At 39.9% G+C, this 21,681-nt stretch overlaps 1 protein-coding gene across 2 annotated transcripts in view; it reads left to right on the forward strand.

Annotated features, from left to right (window-relative positions):
- The first annotated feature begins 8,122 nt into the window (after positions 1-8,122).
- The window catches only part of BBOX1 (gamma-butyrobetaine hydroxylase 1), a 76,984-nt gene continuing 63,425 nt past the window's right edge, over positions 8,123-21,681 (forward strand). The window contains exons 1-3 of one of the 2 annotated variants that reach the window (XM_061380977.1): positions 8,123-8,251; positions 18,408-18,661; positions 20,099-20,213. In XM_061380977.1, the coding sequence (XP_061236961.1) occupies positions 18,443-18,661; positions 20,099-20,213 (334 nt within the window). In that variant the 5' untranslated portion in view covers positions 8,123-8,251; positions 18,408-18,442. Of the gene's footprint in view, positions 8,252-18,404; positions 18,662-20,098; positions 20,214-21,681 lie in introns of both variants that reach the window. The other variant, XM_061380978.1, reaches the window with a different exon arrangement.

Here is a 21,681-nt window from a genome sequence, read left to right on the forward strand (position 1 = left end):
TTGGGTAGTATACTCATTTCCACTATATTGATTCTTCCAATCCATGAACATGGTATATTTCTCCATCTATTAGTGTCCTCTTTGATTTCTTTCACCAGTGTTTTATAGTTTTCTATATATAGGTCTTTAGTTTCTTTAGGTAGATATATTCCTAAGTATTTTATTCTTTTCATTGCAATGGTGAATGGAATTGTTTCTTTAATTTCTCTTTCTGTTTTCTTATTATTAGTGTATAGGAATGCAAGGGATTTCTGTGTGTTGATTTTATACCTGCAACTTTACTATAGTCATTGATTAGCTCTAGTAATTTTCTGGTGGAGTCTTTAGGGTTTTCTATGTAGAAGATCATGTCATCTGCAAACAGTGAGAGATTTACTTCTTCTTTTCCAATTCGGATTCCTTTTATTTCTTTTTCTGCTCTGATTGCTGTGGCCAAAACTTCCAAAACTATGTTGAATAGTAGTGGTTAAAGTGGGCACCCTTGTCTTGTTCCTGACTTTAGGGGAAATGCTTTCAATTTTTCACCATTGAGGATAATGTTTGCTGTGGGTTTGTCATATATAGCTTTTATTATGTTGAGGTATATTCCTTCTATTCCTGCTTTCTGGAGAGTTTTTATCATAAAAGGATGTTGAATTTTGTCAAAGGCTGTCTCTGCATCTATTGAGATAATTATATGGCTTTTATTTTTCAATTTGTTAATCTGATGTATTACATTGATTGATTTGCTGATATTGAAGAATCCTTGCATCCCTGGGATAAAGCCCACTTGGTCATGGTGTATGATCTTTTTAATGTGTTGTTGGATTCTGATTGCTAGAATTTTGTTAAGGATTTTTGCATCTATGTTCATCAGTGATATTGGCCTGTAGTTTTCTTTTTTGGTGGCATCTTTGTCAGGTTTTGGTATTAGGGTGATGGTGGCCTCATAGAATGAGTTTGGAAGTTTACCTTCCTCTGCAATTTTCTGGAAGAGTTTGAGCAGGATAGGTGTTAGCTCTTCTCTGAATTTGTGGTAGAATTCAGCTGTGAAGCCATCTGGACCTGGGCTTTTGTTTGCTGGAAGATTTCTGACTACAGTTTCAATTTCCGTGCTTGTGATGAGTCTGTTAAGATTTTCTATTCTTCCTGGTTCAGTTTTGGAAAGTTGTACTTTTCTAAGAATTTGTCCATTTCTTCCACGTTGTCCATTTTATCAGCATATAATTGTTGATAGTAGTCTCCTATGATCCTTTGTATTTCTGTGTTGTCTGTTGTGATCTCTCCATTTTCATTTCTAATTTTATTGATTTGATTTTTCTCCCTTTGTTTCTTGATGAGTCTGGCTAATGGTTTGTCAATTTTATTTATCCTTTCAAAGAACCAGCTTTTGGCTTTGTTGATTTTTGCTATGGTCTCTTTTGTTTCTTTTGCATTTATTTCTGCCCTAATTTTTAATGTTTCTTTCCTTCTACTAATCCTGGGGTTCTTCATTTCTTCCTTTTCTAGTTGCTTTAGGTGTACAGTCAGGTTATATATTTGACTTTTTTCTTGTTTCTTGAGGTATGCCTGTATTGCTATGAGCTTTCCCCTTAGCACTGCTTTTACAGTATCCCACAGGTTTGGGATTGTTGTGTTTTCATTTTCATTTATTTCTATGCATATTTTGATTTCTTTTTTGATTTCTTCTGTGATTTGTTGGTTATTCAGCAGCGTGTTGTTCAGCCTCCATACGCTGGAATTTTTAATAGTTTTTCTCCTGTAATTGAGATCTAATCTTACTGCATTGTGGTCAGAAAAGATGCTTGGGATGATTTCAATTTTTTTGAATTTACCAAGGCTAGATTTATGGCCCAGGATGTGATCTATCCTGGAGAAGGTTCTATGTGCGCTTGAGAAAAAGGTAAAATTCATTGTTTTGGGGTGAAATGTCCTATAGATATCAATTAGGTCTAACTGGTCTACTGTATCATTTAAAGTTTGTGTTTCCTTGTTAATTTTCTGTTTAGTTGATCTATCCATAGATGTGAGTGGGGTATTAAAGTCTCCCACTATTATTGTGTTATTGTTAATTTCCCGTTTCATGCTTGTTAGCGTTTGTCTTACATATTGCGGTGCTCCTATGTTGAGTGCATATATATTTATAATTGTTATCTCTTCTTCTTGGATTGATCCTTTGATCATTATGTAGTGTCCTTCTTTGTTTCTTTTCGCAGCCTTTTAAAGTCTATTTTATCTGATATGAGTATTGCTACTCCTGCTTTCTTTTGGTCTCTATTTGCATGGAATATATTTTTCCAGCCCTTCACTTTCAGTCTGTATGTGTCCCCTGTTTTGAGGTGGGTCTCTTGTAGACATATATAGGGGTCTTGTTTTTGTATCCATTCAGCCAGTCTTTGTCTTTTGGTTGGGGCATTCAACCCATTTATGTTTAAGGTAATTATTGATAAGTATAATCCCGTTGCCATTTACTTTATTGTTTTGGGTTCAAGTGTATACACCTTTTTTGTATTTCCTGTCTAGAGAAGATCCTTTAGCATTTGTTGGAGAGCTGGTTTGGTGGTGCTGAATTCTCTGAGCTTTTGCTTGTCTGTAAAACTTTTGATTTCTCTTTCATATTTGAATGAGATCCTTGTACAGCACAGTGATCTGGGCTGTAGGTTATTTTCTTTCATCACTTTAAGTATGTCTTGCCATTCCCTCCTGGCCTGAAGAGTTTCTATTGAAAGATCAGCTGTTATCCTTATGGGAATTCCCTTGTGTGTTGTGTGTTGTTTTTCCCTTGCTGCTGTTAATATTTGTTCTTTGTGTTTGATCTTTGTTAATTTGATTAATATGTGTCTTGGGGTGTTTCGCCTTGGGTTTATGCTGTTTGGGACTCTCTGGGTTTCTTGGACTTGGATGATTATTTCCTTCCCCATTTTAGGGAAGTTTTCAACTATTATCTCCTCAAGTATTCTCTCATGGTCTTTCTTTTTGTCTTCTTCTTCTGGGACTCTTATGATTCGAATGTTGGTGCATTTAACATTGTCCAAGAGGTCTCTGAGATTGTCCTCATTTCTTTTAATTCGTTTTTCTTTTTTCCTCTTTGTTTCATTTATTTCTACCATTCTATCTTCTACTTCAGTTACCCTATCTTCTGCCTCCATTATTCTACTGTTGGTTCCCTCCAGAGTGTTTTTAATCTCATTTTTTTTGCATTTTTTCATTATAAGTGCACTTTATTGTGCATTATAATGCACTTTATTGCATTATTCATTATATATTGACTCTTTTTTATTTCTTCTAGGTCCTTGTTAAACCTTTCTTGCATCTTCTCGATCTTCTTGTCTCCAGGCTATTTATCTGTGATTCCATTTTGATTTCAAGATTTTGGATCATTTTCACTATCATTATTTGGAATTCTTTATCAGGTAGATTCGCTATCTCTTACTCTCTTGTTTGGTTTGGTAGGCATTTATCCTGTTCCTTTACCTGCTGGGTATTCCTCTGTCTCTTCATCTTGTTTATATTGCTGTGTTTGGGGTGGCCTTTCTGTATTCTGGCAGTTTTTGGAGTTCTCTTTATTGTGGAGTTTCCTCACTATGAGTGGGTTTGGACGGGTGGCTTGTCAAGGTTTCCTGGTTAGGGAAGCTTGTGTCAGTGTTCTGGTGGATGGAGCTGGATTTCTTATCTCTGGAGTTCAATAAAGTGTCCAGTAATGAGTTATGAGATGTCAATGGGTTTGGAGTGACTTTGGGCAGCCTGTATATTGAAGCTCAGGGCTATGTTCCTGTGTTGCTGGAGAATTTGTGTGATATGTCTTGCTCTGGAATTTGTTGGCCCTTGAGTGGTGCTTGGTTTCAGTGTAGGTATAGAGGTGTTTGATGAGCTGTTGATTAATGTTCCCTGGAGTCAGGAGTTCTCTGATGTTTTCAGGATTTGGACTTAAGCCTCCTGCCTTTGGTTTTCAGAATTATTCTTACAGTAGCCTCAAGACTTCTCCATCTGTCACTTCCAAGGTGGTTCCCTCTGTTTTGGCTTCTTCTGTTTGCTGTCTCTTCAGTGTCTAATTTCCACCCTGACACAAGGGGACGATGGTGGACACTTTTTTAGGCTCACTTGTTCAGTCCCACTCCAGTACTCTTGCCTGGAAAATCCCATGGATGGAGGAGTCTGGTAGGCTGCAGTCCATGGGGTCGCTAAGAGTCGGACACGACTGAGTGACTTCACTTTCACTTTTCACTTTCACGCATTGGGGAAGGAAATGGCACCCCACTCCAGTGTTCTTGCCTGGAGAATCCCAGGGATGGGGTAGCCTAGCGGGCTGCTGTCTATGGGGTCGCAGAGAGTCGGACACTACTGAAGAGACTTAGCAGCAGCAGCAGTTCAGTTGTGCTGTGGGGAGGGAGGAACACTGCAAACAAATAACACTGGCATGTGCTTTCAGTGTCTCGGCCACACTGGGTTTGCCCCCACTCACAGCGTGTGTGCTTTCCCTGTCTACACTGCTTAGGCTCTAGGTTGCTCTGCCAGGAACTGTCTGAGGCTGGCCCTGGGTTGTATGCACTTCCCAGGTCTAAGCCACTCAGGTTCAGGTACTCGGGTACTCCACAAAGGCACAGATTTGGTTGGGCCTGCATTTTGTGCCCTTCCAAGGTCTGAGCAGCTCAGATGACCAGGTGTTTGGTGAGTGCAGTCGCTGCAACTTATTGCCTCCCCCGTCCCTGCTGCTCGGTTTTCTGGGTGTATGACCAGGGCACCTTCTCAGGTGGATGTTGACCGTCCAGAATCCCAAGAAGTCTTGGTTAGCAACGAAGCCTGCTTGCAGTTTGGTAGATGATGCCTCTCTGGGGCTGTGATTGCCTCCTTCCAGCTCTGGTGGCTTTTGCCTGCCTGTCTCCAGTGGGGGATGGGTTGGTCCACAGCCAGCTAGCTCTAGTCAGTCTTTTCTTCTGTGAGCGGGCCTGGTGCTGTCTTAGGTTAGGGCTTTTCGCATAGCTCTAGTCAGTCCTTTGTTCTGTGAGAGGGCCTGGAGGTGTCTTTAGTTCAGTTCAGTCCAGTTGCTCAGTCGTGTCGGACTCCCTGTGACCCCATGAGTCACAGCACACCAGGCCTCCCTGCCCATCACCAACTCCCAGAGTTCACTCAAACTCATGTCCATCGAGTCGGTGATGCCATTTAGCCATTTCATCCTCTGTCGTCCACTTCTCCTCCTGCCCCCAATCCCTCCCAGCATCAGGGTCTTTTCCAATGAATCAACTCTTCACATGAGGTGGCCAAAGGATTGGAGTTTCCGCTTCAGCATCAGTCCTTCCAAAGAACACCCAACACTGATCTCCTTTAGAATGGACTGGTTGGATCTCCTTGCAGTCCAAGGGACTCTCAAGAGTCTTCTCCAACACCACAGTTCAAAAGCATCAATTCTTTGACACTCAGCTTTCTTCACAGTCCAACTCTCACATCCATACATGACCACTGGAAAAACCATAGCCTTGACTAGATGGACCTTTGTTGGCAAAGTAATATCTCTGCTTTTCAATATACTGTCTAGGTTGGTCATAACCTTCCTTCCAATGAGTAAGCGTCTTTTAATTTCATGGCTGCAGTCCCCATCTGCAGTGATTTTGGAGCCCAAAAATATAGTCAGCCATTGTTTCCACTGTTTCCCCATCTATTTCCCATGAAGTGATGGGACCAGATGCCATGATCTTTGTTTTCTGAATGTTGAGCTTTAAGCTAACCTTCTCACTGTCCACTTTCACTTTCATCAAGAGGCTTTTTAGTTCCTCTTCACTTTCTGCCATAAGGGTGGTGTCATCTGCATATCTGAGGTTATTGATATTTCTCCCGGAAATCTTGATTCCAGCTTGTGCTTCTTCCAGCCCAGCATTTTTCATGATGTACTCTGCATAGAAGTTAAATAAGCAGGGTGACAATATACAGCCTTGATGTACTCCTTTTCCTATTTGGAACCAGTCTGTTGTTCCATGTCAAACTGTTGCTTCCTGACCTGCATAAAGGTTTCTCAAGAGGCAGGTCAGGTGGTTTGGTATTCCCATCTCTTTCAGAATTTTTCACAGTTTATTGTGGTCTACACAGTCAAAGGCTTTGGCATGGTCAACAAAGCAGAAAGAGATGTTTTTCTGGAACTCTCTTTCTTTTTTGTAGCTCTAGTCAGTCCTTTGTTCTGTGAGCAGGCCTGGCCGTGTGGTAGGTTAGGGCTTTTCGGGGGTAGCTATCCCACAGTCTGGTTTGCTATCTCAAGTTAGTTCCTTCAGATTACCCTCGAGGCATTCAGGCCCAGTTCTTAGTCTAAGCAATGCTGCTCGTGCCTCCCTGCCCAGCCCCTGCTTGTTAGTGGAAGATGCAGACGTCTGTGCTGCTTCTCTGCTGCGGAGTTACTGATGGGCACGTAATCTGTGGGTTTTAATTATTTATTTATTTTTCCTCCCAGTTATGTTGCCCTCTGAGGTTCCAAGGCTCACCACAGACTCGCCAGTGAGAGTGTTTCCTGGTGTTTGGAAACTTCTCTCTTTTTGAAGACTCCCTTCCCGGGATGGATCTCCGTCCCTACCTCTTTTGTCTCTCTTTTTATCTTTTATATTTTTTCCTACCTCCTTTTGAAGATAATGGGCTGCTTTTCTGGGTGCCTGATGTCCTCTGCCAGCATTCAGAAGTTGTTTTGTGGAATTTACTCAGCGTTCAAATGTTCTTTTGATGAATCTGTGTGGGAGAAAGTGGTCTCCCCGTCTTATTCCTCCACCACCTTAGGACCACCCCCTAAACGTTTAAAGTATAATTAACTAATTGCTTCTGGCATGCCTATTACCTCAGTCACTGTGGGTTTAAAGTGCTGGCAACATTGCTGAGTGCCCCCCACATCCACACACCCTCCTCCCATACATGGGAAACAAAACCTGCCTTAATTTCACTGGATGCTGGATGTCAGTCATTCGATCTGGAGACCTGGGAGAGCAAAAGAAGGGACCACAAATGACATGGTTTAGACTTTACTGTGAAAGAGTCCACAGAGCATCATTAATGGAAGGGACACTGCAGCTCTGGAAGGAAGGGTTGTCCTCAGCAGGAAACCAAAGAGGAGACCAAAGAGAGTGGATCTGCATTCTCTCTCCCTCTCTGTGTCTCTAGTTAGCTCTTTATTTCCTGCCTCTCTGAGTATCTCAGGTGTGGATGTCCTTCGGGCAAGAATCAACAAGTTGTGGGCTGAGGCTGTTTGGGTGTCTTCCTGGGAAGAGTGGTGTTTGCTGGGAGGAGGGCAGAGGGCATGTGTCTCTTTCCTGGACTTTACTTGCCACCTGCAGACTTGCTTTTAATAGAATCTGGGCCCCTGTTAAGAACTAGAACTTGAGACTCGCCCACTAGCCCTCCCTTTGCACTGTTCAGACCCATCTGAATGCCCGGCCTCCAGGCTCTGGGTCCCTGGCAGGCTGTCCACCCTGGGCTTTCCCTTTTGTTGCCCTAAGGGCTGTGTGTTGAGAGTCAAGTCACTGGGCAACCAGGTGCCTTCAGAAAAGCCCCACACTCTCTGGCCACTGCAGTTCACTTCAGCCAAAGCTGCAGAGAAAGGAGGGCATCAGGCTCAGGGAGACCCATCCCAATCTTCCTACCAGTCCCCGAAAACTAGTCAGGCTCCCTCCAAAGAGACTCATAAGGAAGATTCTATGAACACAGAGATACCATCTCCTCTCTGCTCAGGTGAGGAGCTGGTAGCCCCTCCCTATTGAACATACATCTCAATAATTTTTTCTCCAAGTGAGTGTTGCAACAATAAAGCTGTTGCATGAACAGGTGGGACAAGAGTAAAGGAGCTCCTGCGCTTGCTGCTGCCAGCTCAGGAACAAGAGATAAAACAGGTGAGAACCTGAGAACTGCCCTCCATGTATTAGAAAGATTCTAACAAAGGCAATGTAAGTTGCACTGAGTCCTGGGGTTTTGTGGCTTCAGGAACTAGTAGGAGTTAAAGGATTTTCTCTTTCTAACTGCTTCTCCTCTAAGCCATAAAACCTCTTTACTTTTTTTTTTTTTCCACCTCCAAGCTCCCCTCAGGAGTTGTTACACCTTCAGATTGGGACATCCATCCTTCCTCATTTGCAAGCCTCAACTGTGTCTGGGGGCAGGGCAGCAGTGGAGCTGCCAGGAGCAGAAAGAAAGGCTTACAAGTCAGAGCACTACAGGGACACTGGAGGCAGATCCAACTGGGTGGTGACAGGCACCGAAGGTTCCTTGTGCAAAGGACATTGAATAGTAAAGCCTACATTTTCCTGCCTTGGTAAGTTTTGCATGGTTTGGGGCCTAACGCACATCTGAGAACAGGTATAGTTGAGTTCAACTTTTTCTTATTTGGAAGAGCTTGTGGATCCAGGTCTATGGATTAGGGGTCGGGGGAGGGGGCATCCAATTGGAAATACAGTCACATGAGTCTCACAGCCATGTGGGCTGAGATGAGGATGGTCCATCAGGCATTTGCAATAGGCTTGATTTTGGAATGCAGTGGATTTGATTGCTTCTTGGCAGCTTCCCTTCCCAATTATGTTTGGCTTAGTCTAATAGTCAAATTACTTTGCAGTCCCTAAGCAGATCCAGAAAGCATTCAGAGGGGACAGAGGGGATACTGTCTAAAAAGTAGACTGGGTGATGGGGGGAGGGAGGGTTCTGGCTGGAATCTGAAAATGTTCACTGACCAATCCACAGTCCAGCCCAAAGGAAATGACTGTATATTATATGATGGCCCTTTGCTAAGCTCCCAAACTGAATGTAACATGGTTTTCTAGAATACTGGTCAATTAAGGCTATTGTATCCCTCTTCAATTATTTTGCTTCCTGAATATAGCTCAAGGGGAAGTGTGACGGAAATTTTGAAATGCTTTTCTTTGAAAACAAAGGATTTCTCATAATGAATACATATTCTGATTCAAAGATTTAGAGACCTTCTTAAAATCTAGACCCAGTACTGTATAGACCAGTACTCTGCTTTACCTTGGCAAACAAATGCATTGATAATTTGTTTCAATCTGAATGTAATGATGTCACCAGACTGAAGCTAAATTTTTCCTTTTTATAGATTAGGAAGGAAGTATTTGCATAAAATGTAGTACTTTAAACAAGTGAGCAGGCAGAAGGGTAAACCTACTCAAGAGAATGGACCGGTTTTACTAAGGGTTTCATAGAATTCATTATTCCCCTGAAAGTACACTCATGAATTATTAAGTAACTCAGCCACTTATTAAATCAAGTTAGCAAAAAAAGCAACAACTTCTAAAAGTTCAAACGACTTAGGTAGCAAAAGTAATGAGTAGAGTATGTATATACTCAAACCATATTAAGGTTCACATACTACCAATGTGGTCTGGTCAACCTCTACCTCACCAAGTGGAAATGAATCGAGTTTTATGACTTAAAGGTTGATATATAAAAGAATAATAATATTTTAAGCCTTTATGGTGTAATGTCTGGAAAACTTCCTGTCCTCTCCTTTCAATGATGAAATGTCGGATGGTGAGGTCAACCAACAACCAACAATCTTGAGAGTTAGCTGCTATTTTAAAAGTACGTTTTTGCTAAATTGAAGTTATTGCCTGGAAAATTATTTGACCATAGATTCTCCATGAGGTAGTCAAGTGTAGTGGCCGTGACTTCAAGTCAGTTTCTTTACCTCTTAAATCTCCAATCATCTGTAAAAGGGAATGATGGCAGGGATCTCACAATGTTTTCCAGAGGATTACATAAGGTTTATTCAATTGAAAGCATCAGTAGAGCAGCTACCACATAAAAAGTGCTGAATACATGGTTAGTACATACATCTCATACACTTACCCATGCAATTTGCCTGTTTCTTGCATTTTGATTTTTTTTTTTTTTATCCTAAAACCTAAAAACAGAAGGTCAAACACAGAAAATCCTGTGCTATCACAGCAGGCCTGATGACTTACCTGAGGAAGAGGAAAAAGACATTAACAGATTCTGACATTTGATAACATGAGTCTTCTCTATCTAGTCTTCCGTTATACAAAAACAGTTGAAAAATGACAGTTTTTATTTTGAAGGGTGAGTAATCTAGTAGATGAATCAGCCTTCTCTGGTGTGTATTATTAACCTCCATCAATTTTAATTTTATATATAGTAACTATGCAGTATATTTGTCAATTTCTTGAGAATCCTATCTAAAACCTATTATTCAGATTAGTTGCAATTAGCATTTGAGAAGTTTTTGCACTCCCTTGGATTAGAACTAGAAGTTGTTCACTTTTATATGTGTACAGTAGCTTGGCCAATCCAGGTTTGGGGCAACCCCCACCAGTGTGTGCTGGGACAGATTACTCCCAGCATTTCTGAGCTTCCATTTTCCTTGCTATCAGATGAAGCCACTCAACCCAATGATAGCATAGATTTTTCTTTCAGACTCCAGTTCTAAGTTTATTTTATTCCCAAGACCAACACATACAATAACTTTCAGAGCTATTTTCTTGATTTTCCAAGCCAGCTGGGAAATTTTGAGTTTGTAATACTTTAAAGAAGGCAAAAACCACACCCATGACTGAAGTAAGATAATCTCTAAAACAATTTATTGAGCAAAACAGGAGTCCCAAACAAAGGTCCATAACTCTGAAGGGGGAAAATATGGTGAGTTAGCAAGGAAAATGACAACGCATACACACACATCAAGTAATGGGGTGAAATGCAAAGAAATCTATCCCATTAGATATTAAGCCCCCCTGACATCAATCCAAAGTCTGTTTCTCAGGATGTTAATATGACTTCCTTCCACCAAACTCAAGTGATATTTCATGAATTAAATTATAATTGTGAATAATAAGAAGGAAAATAGGTATAAAATAAATATTTTCATTTTATAGGACCATTTTAATTCAGCAAAAATATCTCACTGAGAAATATATATATATATATATATATATATATATATATATATATATATTTAGAAAGAGAAAGAGAGGAGAGCTTCTTCATGGCACTCAGCTCTAAGGTCCCTAGGAGGAGAGCATGAGTTCTTAGTTGTTCAGTCATGTCTGACTCTTTGCGACCTCAGGGACAGTAGCCTGCCTGTCTCCTCTGTCCAAGGAATTTTCCAGGCAAGAACACTAGAATGGGTTGCCATTTCCTTCTCTAGGTTATCCTCCTGACCCAGGGATCCATCCTGGGTCTCCCTCATTGTGGGCAGATTCTTTACCATCTGAGCCTCCAGAGAAGTATGTATACATAGCTCACACAGAGCTATGAGCATCAAATGTTTTGGTTTTTCTTTTTTCTTCAGAGAAACACAACAACTTATCAAATAACTAAATGGTCATTATGCTTCAACACAGCTCGGGTTTTTTTTTTATATTTATTTATTTATTGAAGGATAATTGCTTTACAGAATTGTGTTGGTTTCTGCCAAACATTAACATGAACAAGCCATAAGAACACAGCTCAGTTTTAACAAGTCAAATTGAAAAATAGACTTTAACAAGCCACACACACTTACAAGCCTATACATTACAGGAGAAAATTTGTTTTCAAGTACAATGTCCGTTGATTTTTTTTTTTTTTCCCGTTTTCCATTTCATCCCATTTATCCTAATAAAGCTTTAAATAAATCAAGAAAAGTTAAAGAGGAAAACTCTTTTCCCATCCTTTCCCTCCTTTGGTTTGGATTATCATTCACATTTGTCATAAAGTTCAGAAGGGGATTGTGAAGCACAGAAATAACCTGTCAAGTTCCTTCACAGATACCCAAACAACTTAACTTTAGCAACACCCAGGTCTTTCCAGTTCTGCCACTCTCTCGCAGCTGCCTCAGGCAGCCTCCATCAGCCACCCTCCTGATATGGCCTCCTCTCTCAAGATAACCCTCCCAGAACATCCATTTGACCAAGAGGAGTGGGGTGGGGAAGAGTCTGTGTACATGTGTGTGTTCAGTTGCTCAGTTGTGTCCAGCTCTTTGCAACACTCTGGACCATAGGCCACCAGGCTCCTCTGTTCCTGGAATTTTACAGGCAAGAATACTGGAATGGGTTGTCATTTCCTCCTCCAGGAGATCTTTCCAACCCAGGGATTGAACCTGAGTCTCTTGGCAGATTATTTACCACTAGTGCCACCTGTCAAACCCTGTGCCCCTAATACTTGGAAATGCACTTTCCCTCTCCAGTTCAAACTTGAGGTAGAAAAAGGAAAAAAAAAAAGATAAAGAAAAAAAGAGGGAGAGAAAGAAAAAACGTCAGGTTAGAATGGAACAGGTGTTGGTTGGTATGGCCATATCTGTAGGTGTGATCACTTCAACAGTTAGTGGGACTTGGCACAGAGCCATGGGTGAGTACAGAGCAGTGTTTATTATGGGAGAAGATGCACCCTTCAAACAATGTATCTATTAAGAATTAATGTGTGAAATTTCAAGTTTTATGAAAATCATTTCAAACAAAACATTTTCAAGCTCGTTGGTGGTGGTGTAGTTGCTCAGTCATGTCCAACTCTTTGCAATCCCATGGATTACAGCCTGCCAGTCTCCTCTGTCCATGAGATTCTCCAGGCAAAAATACTGGAGTAGGTTGCCATTTCCTCCCCCGGGGGATCTTCCCAACTCAGGAATCAAACCCAGGTCTCCTGCATTGCAGGCAGATTCTTTACCAAATGAACTACAGGGAAGCCCTTCAAGCTTATTAATCAGCACTTTCTTGACAATGAGTTAAGTTTCAAATATATACCAATACACATGAGAGTTTGATGATTAAAAATTAATAAGAAGGATTTTTCCCCTTAATTGTCTTACTTCTTAGGAGATCTTAAGATGGCATCACCTGTATTCTGGTATTTCCCAACCTCTTTCTCCTGCTGCTTACCTGGGCAATTGCTGTAGATATTTCACTGGACAGTGATGATTCCAGTTAATCTGGGAAAATATAACCAGATCCTTAAATCATACTGGAAATGTAAGGAGAAAAAGAGTAAATGTAGTCAATTTTTCTCTAGCTCAGAGGTTGGCATATAGATATATGTGTGTGTGTATATATATACACACACATATAAAGGGAAGATAGTATATTTTCAGCTTTATATACTTTCCCTGTTGCATGTTCTTGTTTTATTTTTTCATACCTTTTGAGAATATAAAAACCATTCTTTCCTCATGGACTGTGTAAAAACATCTGACCCACAGGCAGCTGCCTGTCCTTGAACAAGTTATGTACGTTATGTTTTTACCACAGTAGGTACAATCTTACTTAAATACAGAAAATAGTCTTCTTTTTCCTCCTCATGTGTCAAGCTAAAATTTTCATTCCAATATTAAATGTCTTCTATGTGCCTGCTGCACTGGAGGATACAAAGATCACTTGGAAGTTCCAAACTTGAAAATAAAGGAGATAATTATGAAAGTAAAAAAAATAATAAGGAAGCCTGGGCATAAGTGACATTGATAGTTATCTGAGAGGCCCCAGGATGGCCTGTTTAAAGAAGATATCTATATAAGCAAGTCTCAAAGAATGTGAGCAACACTGCTGAATGCATGTTGATTCCATCTTATTTTCCATCTTCACTAATTAAACACTGATTTCCACAGAGCAAGCATGTGACTAGTAAACAGTTATATTTCCCATCTTCTCTTATAGCTAAAGTTAGATTGTGATATAATTCTGGCCAACGAAATATATCTGGAAGTTGCTAGATGGGGAGTTGCTAGATGGGGAAGAGTTGAAAATAAGGTAGACTTAAGTGCCACGTGGTGTTTTTCCTTTTTCCTCCCTGGAATGTAGATGTGGTTTTGGTGATGGAGCAGTCATGTTGCAAACATGAGGCAACAAGCAGAAGGGTAAAATCTCTGAGTAGCCTGGGCTTCCCATGATTCTGTGAAATCACATTACCAGTAATGGACAGTCATGTTGGGACTTCTTTTTATACAAGAAAAACAAACTCTTTACTTATTTAAGCTTCTATTTGCCAGATCACCAAGATACAGATAGCCTGGCTCACAAAAAGAAAACTTTGTGAAAAGTCATCTGTTGAGGTCCTTTAATGGACCAGAACCTGGTGATCCGGAGTCAAAGATAAGACAGTAAATGAGAGAGAGAAAGAGGCTGATATTCCTTGGTTTACACAGAAAACCAATAAAGCCCTTTGACACAGGGCTTGTGTCGCTCACGAAGGCACCTGGCGCCCTTTTGAGGGGGGTGAAGTCACAGTGCGCCTTCTTGAGAGGGTCTTAGCAGTCTGGGCAGGAGAATGAGCACGATGGGTCTCTGTGCTGCAAAGAATTAGCCTGAGAGAGAGAGAGACAGAGAGAGAGAGAGAGCAAGACCAAAAAGCTCTGATGGAGCAAAGGTGTTTTAATCAACATGGTGTGGGCATATATACTGTCTTACAAGGTAGTCATTCTCAGCAAAGATAAAGATTAAAATTCCAGACTTACAAAACATAGGTGATCCATATTTTAAAGAGAGAGAGTTGTAAACAATCACTTTTACCCTATGGTTCATAAGAAGGAAGAGGGTACTTATCACCGTATTGATAAACTAACAAAGGAAATACCTGGATTCCTCAGCCCCGGGAGAGGCTTGCCTCTCAATTCCTGAATATTCAGGAATTAATAAGGAACAGAGGATTCCTGACAGATCCAAAACAGCACACAGGAAGCCTCCTGTTAAATGCTTCCTGACAATCCCCCCTATTTTATTATATTTGTAAAAAAGGTCCTGACCAATTGAGTTTGTTTAGTATTAACCAACCTTATAGAAAGGCAATGATAAACAACAAATATAATTACCAAGACAATCACCAGAGTTATAGTTCCAGACCTGATGCTGTGGGTAATATTTTGCCTATGGCTATAACAAAAGGAAGTGGGACACAGTCATAAAATATGACTGAGTATAGTGAAAGAAATAGTTACTATGACCATGACTGGTCCCTGTGAAATCGCAGCAAGTTGTCAAATGTCCCATTGTTCAGGCCCACTCTGTTTACCGAGGACGATTCTAGGACGAGGTGGGGCTAATCCACCATCAAGCCACCCAAGAAGTCCTTTGTCATGGTAATGTTGTATCATAGTGTCAGTGACCTTCTATGTCACTTGTGTTACATAGTCACACACTGTGTTATTAACCCCTTTTGAGCAGTTAGAGAACCACAAACCATGGGGTCCTCAGTCAACCATGTGTTGAGTTTTTAAGACAGATGGAGCCGAAAACAATGTATCATCCATATAGTGAACAACAAGAAAGTTAGGAAATTGCTTTTTCACAGGCTCAAGGGTTTTGGCAACGTAGTACTGACACATGGTGGGAGAATTCATCATCCCTTGTGGCAGTACAGTCTATTGGTACCCTTTATGAGGCCCAATACGATTAGGATAAGGGAGAGAGAAAGCGAATCTCTCTCAGTCTAATTGGTGTAAAGGTATATTAAAAAAGCAATCTCGTAAATCAATAATAATAATAATATGCCAATTTTGAGGAATAGTGGTAGGTGATGGGATTTTTGCACCCATAGGTTTTACAGATGCATTAACTTTTCTAAGGTCTGTTAGGAGACGCCATTTGTTAGATTTCTTTCTTATAACAAAAATAGAGTTTTAAGGAGAACAAGATTTCTCAATATGCTTTAATTCTAGTTGTGTATCTATAAGTTCCTTAGCCACCTATAATTTCTCTTTTATTTGTCATAAACCTTTTTGCCATATCTTATATCTTTTTATTAACAGCATATATCTTACTTTTTTTTTAGCAACTATGGAGTGTCTTGTATATTAGCATTTTATAGATTGGTGAATATATTTATTATATCATATTATAATATATATTTATATATATTATACATTATATAATATATTTATTAATAGTTTAAAATCTCCTTAGTTTTTCTGTAAGAAAAACTTTTTGTAAGGGAAGTTAATGTTCAGTAATTAATGTTTTAAAATCTTATTTTATTTGGAAATGACCTAGTTATTTAATAAACTTTTATTATTTAGTTCAGTACAACTCTAGAAATTTAAGTTATCCCAATCTTAAGAGATTATTTTAGATTATAATAATAGATTATTCTATTAAAAATATAATTATTTTAATAGAGTTTATCTAAAAGTTTTCATCTCATTTATATATTTATATAAATATATAAAGAGTTACCTTTTTGTTGACAAATTTAGTTTACCTTAAACCTAGGCATAATAAAAGCATTATATAATGTTGATGACTTAAGACGTGTCTTAATTAGATGAGCAAACAATTATATTTAAATTATATTTATATTTAAATAAACATTATATTTAATATTGAATACTTTTCAGTTCACGTGAATTTGAATTTAAATAGAGCTCTTTAACCTCATATTCTCTAAAAACAAAGCTGGTGTATCAACGGCAGCACTGCCAGATGTTGAGGGTTTCAGGGAAAAGATGGAATTTGTCCCTGGTTTTTGTTGAAGGGGATCTGGGGGGTCCCTACTTGGAGTTTTCTGGAATAGGCTTTCCTTCAGTGTCAAATTTAGACTTACAGTCTTTGGCCCAATGCATATCTCTATGGCAGCAAGGGCAGATTTTTGGAGGTTTTTTTTTTTTAGCTTTTTTAGGGAAATCCCTTTTTAAATGGTTCTTATTTCCACATGTAAATCATCCTTCATTTCCCTTTCTTAAGGCAGCAACCGTTGTTTCAGCTAGCATTTGCATCTTTTGAGTTTCTGATTTTAGATTGCAACAAGCCTTCAAATAATCAATAATAGTCTCTGTCTCACAAATTGGAGCTATAGCTTTTTGACATTCCTAATTTGCATTTTCATAAGCAAGTAATTTCTCTAGTTGCCTACTGGCTTCTTCTCCAATTACAGTACGGGAAATAGCAGTTTCTAATCTAGCTAAAAAATCAGCATACATTTCATTAGGTCCCTGAAATTTAAGTAAGTGATTAAGTAAAGTAGAAAAGTGATGGGGTTTCCAGCCGTTTTACCCATATCTTAGTACTTACCGGCCCCAATAGGCCACTGAGGTCACTCTGTCCGAATCTGCCATGTGTACCAGGCTCCTGTTCGGGCACCACTTGTTGAGGTACTTTAATGGACCAGAACCTGGTGGTCTGGAGTCGATGATAAGAAAGTAAAAGAGAGAGAGAAAGAGGCTGATATTCCTTGGTTTACATGGAAAACCAATAAAGCCCTTGACACAGGGCTTGTGTCGCTCATGAAGGCACCTGGCACCCTCTTGAGGGGGGTGAAGGCACAGTGCGCCTTCCCAGGAGGGTCTTAGAAGCCTAGGCAGGAGAATGAGCACGACAGGTCCCTGCGCTCCAAAGAATTAGCCTGAGAGAGAGAGAGAAAGCAAGACACGGGGACCAAAGCTCTGACGGAGCAAAGGTGTTTTAATCAACATGGTGTGGGCATATATACTGTCTTACAAGGTAGTTATTCTCAGAAAAGATAACAATTAAAATTCCAGACTTACAAAACATAGGCGATCCATATTAAAGAGAGAGAGAGTTGTAAACAGTCACTTTTATCGTATGGTTCATAAGAAGGAAGAGGATACTTATCACCGTGTTGAAAAACTAACAAAGGATATGCCTGCATTCCTCAGCCCAGGGAGAGGCTTGCCTCTCCTCTTAATTCCTGAATATTCAGGAATTAAAAAGGAACAGAGGATTCCTGACAGATCCAAAATAGCACACAGGAAGCCTCCTGTTAAATGCTTCCTGACAGTCATCCCTAGTAATGAGGGCAGAATGAGTCTAGGAACTGAGATTTGAAAGTTCCTGATTTGGCTGGATCCAGCAAATTTGGGCCGGAGAAGGCAATGGCAGCCCACTCCAGTACTCTTGCCTGGAAAATCCCATGGACAGAGGAGCCTGGTAGGCTGCAGTCCATGGGGTCGCTGAGGGTCAGACATGACTGGGCGACTTCACTTTCACTTTTCACTTTCATGCATTGGAGAAGGAAATGGCAACCCACTCCAGTGTTCTTGCCTGGAGAATCCCAGGGACGGGGGAGCCTGGTGGGCTGCCGTCTATGGGGTCACACAGAGTCGGATACGACTGAAGTGACTTAACAGCAGCAGCAGTGAATTTGGGCATCAGTTAAAATAGCACAGGTGTGACAGTTACACTTTCAATTTGTGGAGTATTTTTCTCTCTTAAAAAAATTCCAGAGCTTTTATGCAAGCTTAAAAGTGCCTGTGTCATTGGTTCTGAACTTATTTTTTTTTAAGTGCTATGAGAAAACAAGGAATTCTTTCTGTCTGGATCATGACAGAGCATTTATCTTGTTTACTTTTAGTCACTGTGTTTCTGTTTACAGCTCATGAAATACTCTCATCAGAACAAAGGTCCCAGCACAGATAAGTGAAACCACAAACCCCAGCAAATAGCAGAAGCCAGAGTCCATTTGAATTGTTAGAAGTCAAGTTCAGACCTGATCCTCCTGAGAGTCCTTTTAACACTGATTTGTCATAGCAGGTAGCTGACAAGGTTTACCCCCAAGGACTAGAAACATGGGCTGCGTCATCCAAAAGGCAGAAGTGCTGGATGGAGCTCACTTGATGCGAATCATCTGGCAGGATGGTACAGACTCTATCTACCCAGCTGTGTGGCTCCGGGACAACTGTCAGTGTCCCGACTGCTACCTTGATTCGGCAAAAGCACGGAAACTTCTTATCGAAGCTCTTGATGTGTACGTTGGGATCAAAGACTTGATGTTTGACAGGAAAAAGGTAACTATCTCCAAATTATCTCTCCCTGCTCTCTCAACTTAAATAAAAGGTCTAGACTCAAATAATTCGAATGATGAATTATATTGTATTTAATATATGTATATATTATATATCAGAGTCAGGGATGTGCTCAATTAGTCATGTCTTAGCAACCCCATGGACTATAGCCCACTAGGCTTCTCTGTCCATGGAATTTTCTAGGCAAGAATACTGGAGTAAGTTGCCATTTCCTACTCCAGGGTATCTTCCTGACCCAGGGATCAAATCCACATCTCTTGTGTCTCCTGCATTGGGAGGCAGATTCTTTAATACTGAGCCATGTATAAAAAAAACAAGACTGCATAGTGCTTGGTGCCAAGTCAGCATGCTCACTAAGGGAAAGCTTCTGCTATCATTATTACTATTTTATTACTACTGCTATTATCTTTAATTAAATATACAGAGTTGCTCATTATTCCTTCAGTGAGTGGCAGCCTTGAAGGTACAATCAAACTATTTCTCTAATACAAGGAATGCTCCCTACCTCAGTTTACTCATCTAGAAATGAAGGATACTAACAAGATTTGTTCCTAGAGATGATGTGAAGACTGAATGAGATAATGTGGGTAAAATGTTAGCATGTGGTTGGCATACAGTGAGCACTCAAAAACTTGTATTGATTAATATTTTTAGTCAAATTCGTGAGTAGACGTAAAAGACTTCGTATGGGATTCCTGACAGCTCAGCTCTCAAAACCACAAAGCAGACATGGCCCCAGCCTGTTTCTCTCTTCCAAATTTGCTAGGATGGTTATCAGAAGAGGAAGTGTGACCAGCAAGGTTATCTACCCCACCTCTGTCTTCATCTTGAATCAAGGACTTTACTGCCAGAGTTCACTGCTTGCTAGCTGTGGGATTATAACCATGTTATTTCCTCTTACTTGCCTCACCTGAAAATGTGAATATTAGTTATAGCTTCCCCCACAAGTTGTGTGAGGACTAAGTGAGTTATGTTGATAGTGCTCCTTGTATAGTAGGCACTCAAAATGGTGCTAGTCCTCCTATTATTATCTACCTCATCATCATCATTACTATTTCTGATATTCTTGGCAGGAATCTTCATTGATCTCTGACCTCAAGTCATCACAGAAAGTTCAGGGACCACGGGTTTTAAGAATATAAAACAAGAACTTCAGATCTAGCCAGATTTTGTTTCTTGTGTAATATTTAAAGGGCTTCAGACCTCAGGTGTATCTCCTTGGCGTTCAGTTTCTTCCTTTGCCAAAAGTTTATTCTATGCTTGTAAGTATATAAGTTAAAAAACAGAAGGAAAAAAAAGCAAGAGCTAATTTGATTCTCTGATAACCTTAAATAACTTTCAGAAACAGCAATAGCAGAGAACCAAAGTACATAGAAGTATAATATATGTTTATGTGATATTTGCTTTCTGTGTTATAAGGTTCATATCATGTGGCCAAATGACCATTGCAGTGAATATGGAGCTGATTGGCTGAAGAAAAGATGCTTTTCACAGCAGGCCAGAGAAAAACTCCAGAAAGAATTGTTTTTGCCAGGTAACCTTGCTACGGTTTTCAGATTTTAACCTTTAAACCTCATATGGTAAAAAAATTTGCTCAGAAGCAAATTAAAACCCTTGTACCCTGGTTAAAATATTATTGTAATTTATGTGGAATGTTTAATGATTTACCACACAGATCATGCAAGTAGAGATAGAAAGAAACATAGAGCAGGTCTAGACATTCTAGAACTTGGAATTTTCTACCTCAAAAGAAAAGAAATTTAGCAAATTTGTATCCTTGTCATCTAACACGAAAACTTTCACTCCACAGGCACTCCATAAGTCTCCCTGCAAAGAAGCAGGATGAATCAAAGGCACACTTGTTCCTTAACAGTTTTGTCTGAGGTCAGAAAAACACAAGATCAACAAGGCAGATATTTCTAAACTGGCGTCCACAGATAAAATTATGTGATCCATGAACCTCATGAAATAGTATACACAGCATTGAATGTGCATGTGAGTGTGTGTGTCAGGCTTGTGCACAGCAAATTGCTTGGGGAGAGTTTATATGAGTCTCAAGGGAATCTGTGACCACAGAAATATTCAGAAAATCTCCACTAGACAGATTCAGTCAAAAAGGAAGACTTCGTTCTTTAAAAAAAAAAAAAAAACCTTCCTTTCAGTCTTTTTTCTTTTTTATTGAAATATAGTTGATTTACAATGTGTTAATTTCTGCTGTCCAGCAAAATGATTCAGTTAGACATATAAATACACTTTTATTATGTTCTTTTCCATTATTGTTTATCACAGGATGTTGATATAGTTCCCTGTGCTGTCCAGTAGGCTCTTTTGCTTATCCTTTCTACATATAATAGTTTGAATTTGTTAACCGCAAACTCCTACTCCATCTTTCCTCGAATCCCCTCTCCCTTGTAGCAACTATGAATCTGTTCTCTATGAAGAAGGTTTTAATCTTGATCTGAGATACAAAATAAGCACTTAATAAGATAGAAAGTTATTTTTTAAATACGACTTTTCAGAGATATACAATAATACAACTCAATCAGAAGTGCTGGGGAGAAGTGGGAAGTAGTAATACTTTGTGCATGCTCAGTTGTGCCCATCTCTTTGCAATGCCATGGGCTGTAGCCCACCAGGCTCCTCTGTCCCTGAGATTATCCCAGCAAGAATACTGGAGTGGGTTGCCATTTCTTGCTCCAGGGGATCTTCTTGAGCCAGGGATTGAACCTGCATCTCCTGAGGCTCCTGCACTTGGCAGGTGGATTCTTTACCACTGAGTCACCTGGGAAGCCATTACAATTTTATTCTCTGCATATGTTGAAGATTTGTATCACAAGATGATGTGGTCAAAGGCGATTTTGAGAACAAGCTGATTCTTATATATTTACTTGAATCTTGACTTGCACAAATACACTAACAAGGTAAGTTTCCTTGAACATTCTTTTCCACTGTTAACCAGACATATTGGACCACTGTCCCTTTGGGCAACTGATCAGCCTTAT

Source organism: Bos javanicus, chromosome 15 (genome assembly GCF_032452875.1).
Source record: "Bos javanicus breed banteng chromosome 15, ARS-OSU_banteng_1.0, whole genome shotgun sequence".
Lineage (NCBI taxonomy): Eukaryota > Metazoa > Chordata > Mammalia > Artiodactyla > Bovidae > Bos > Bos javanicus.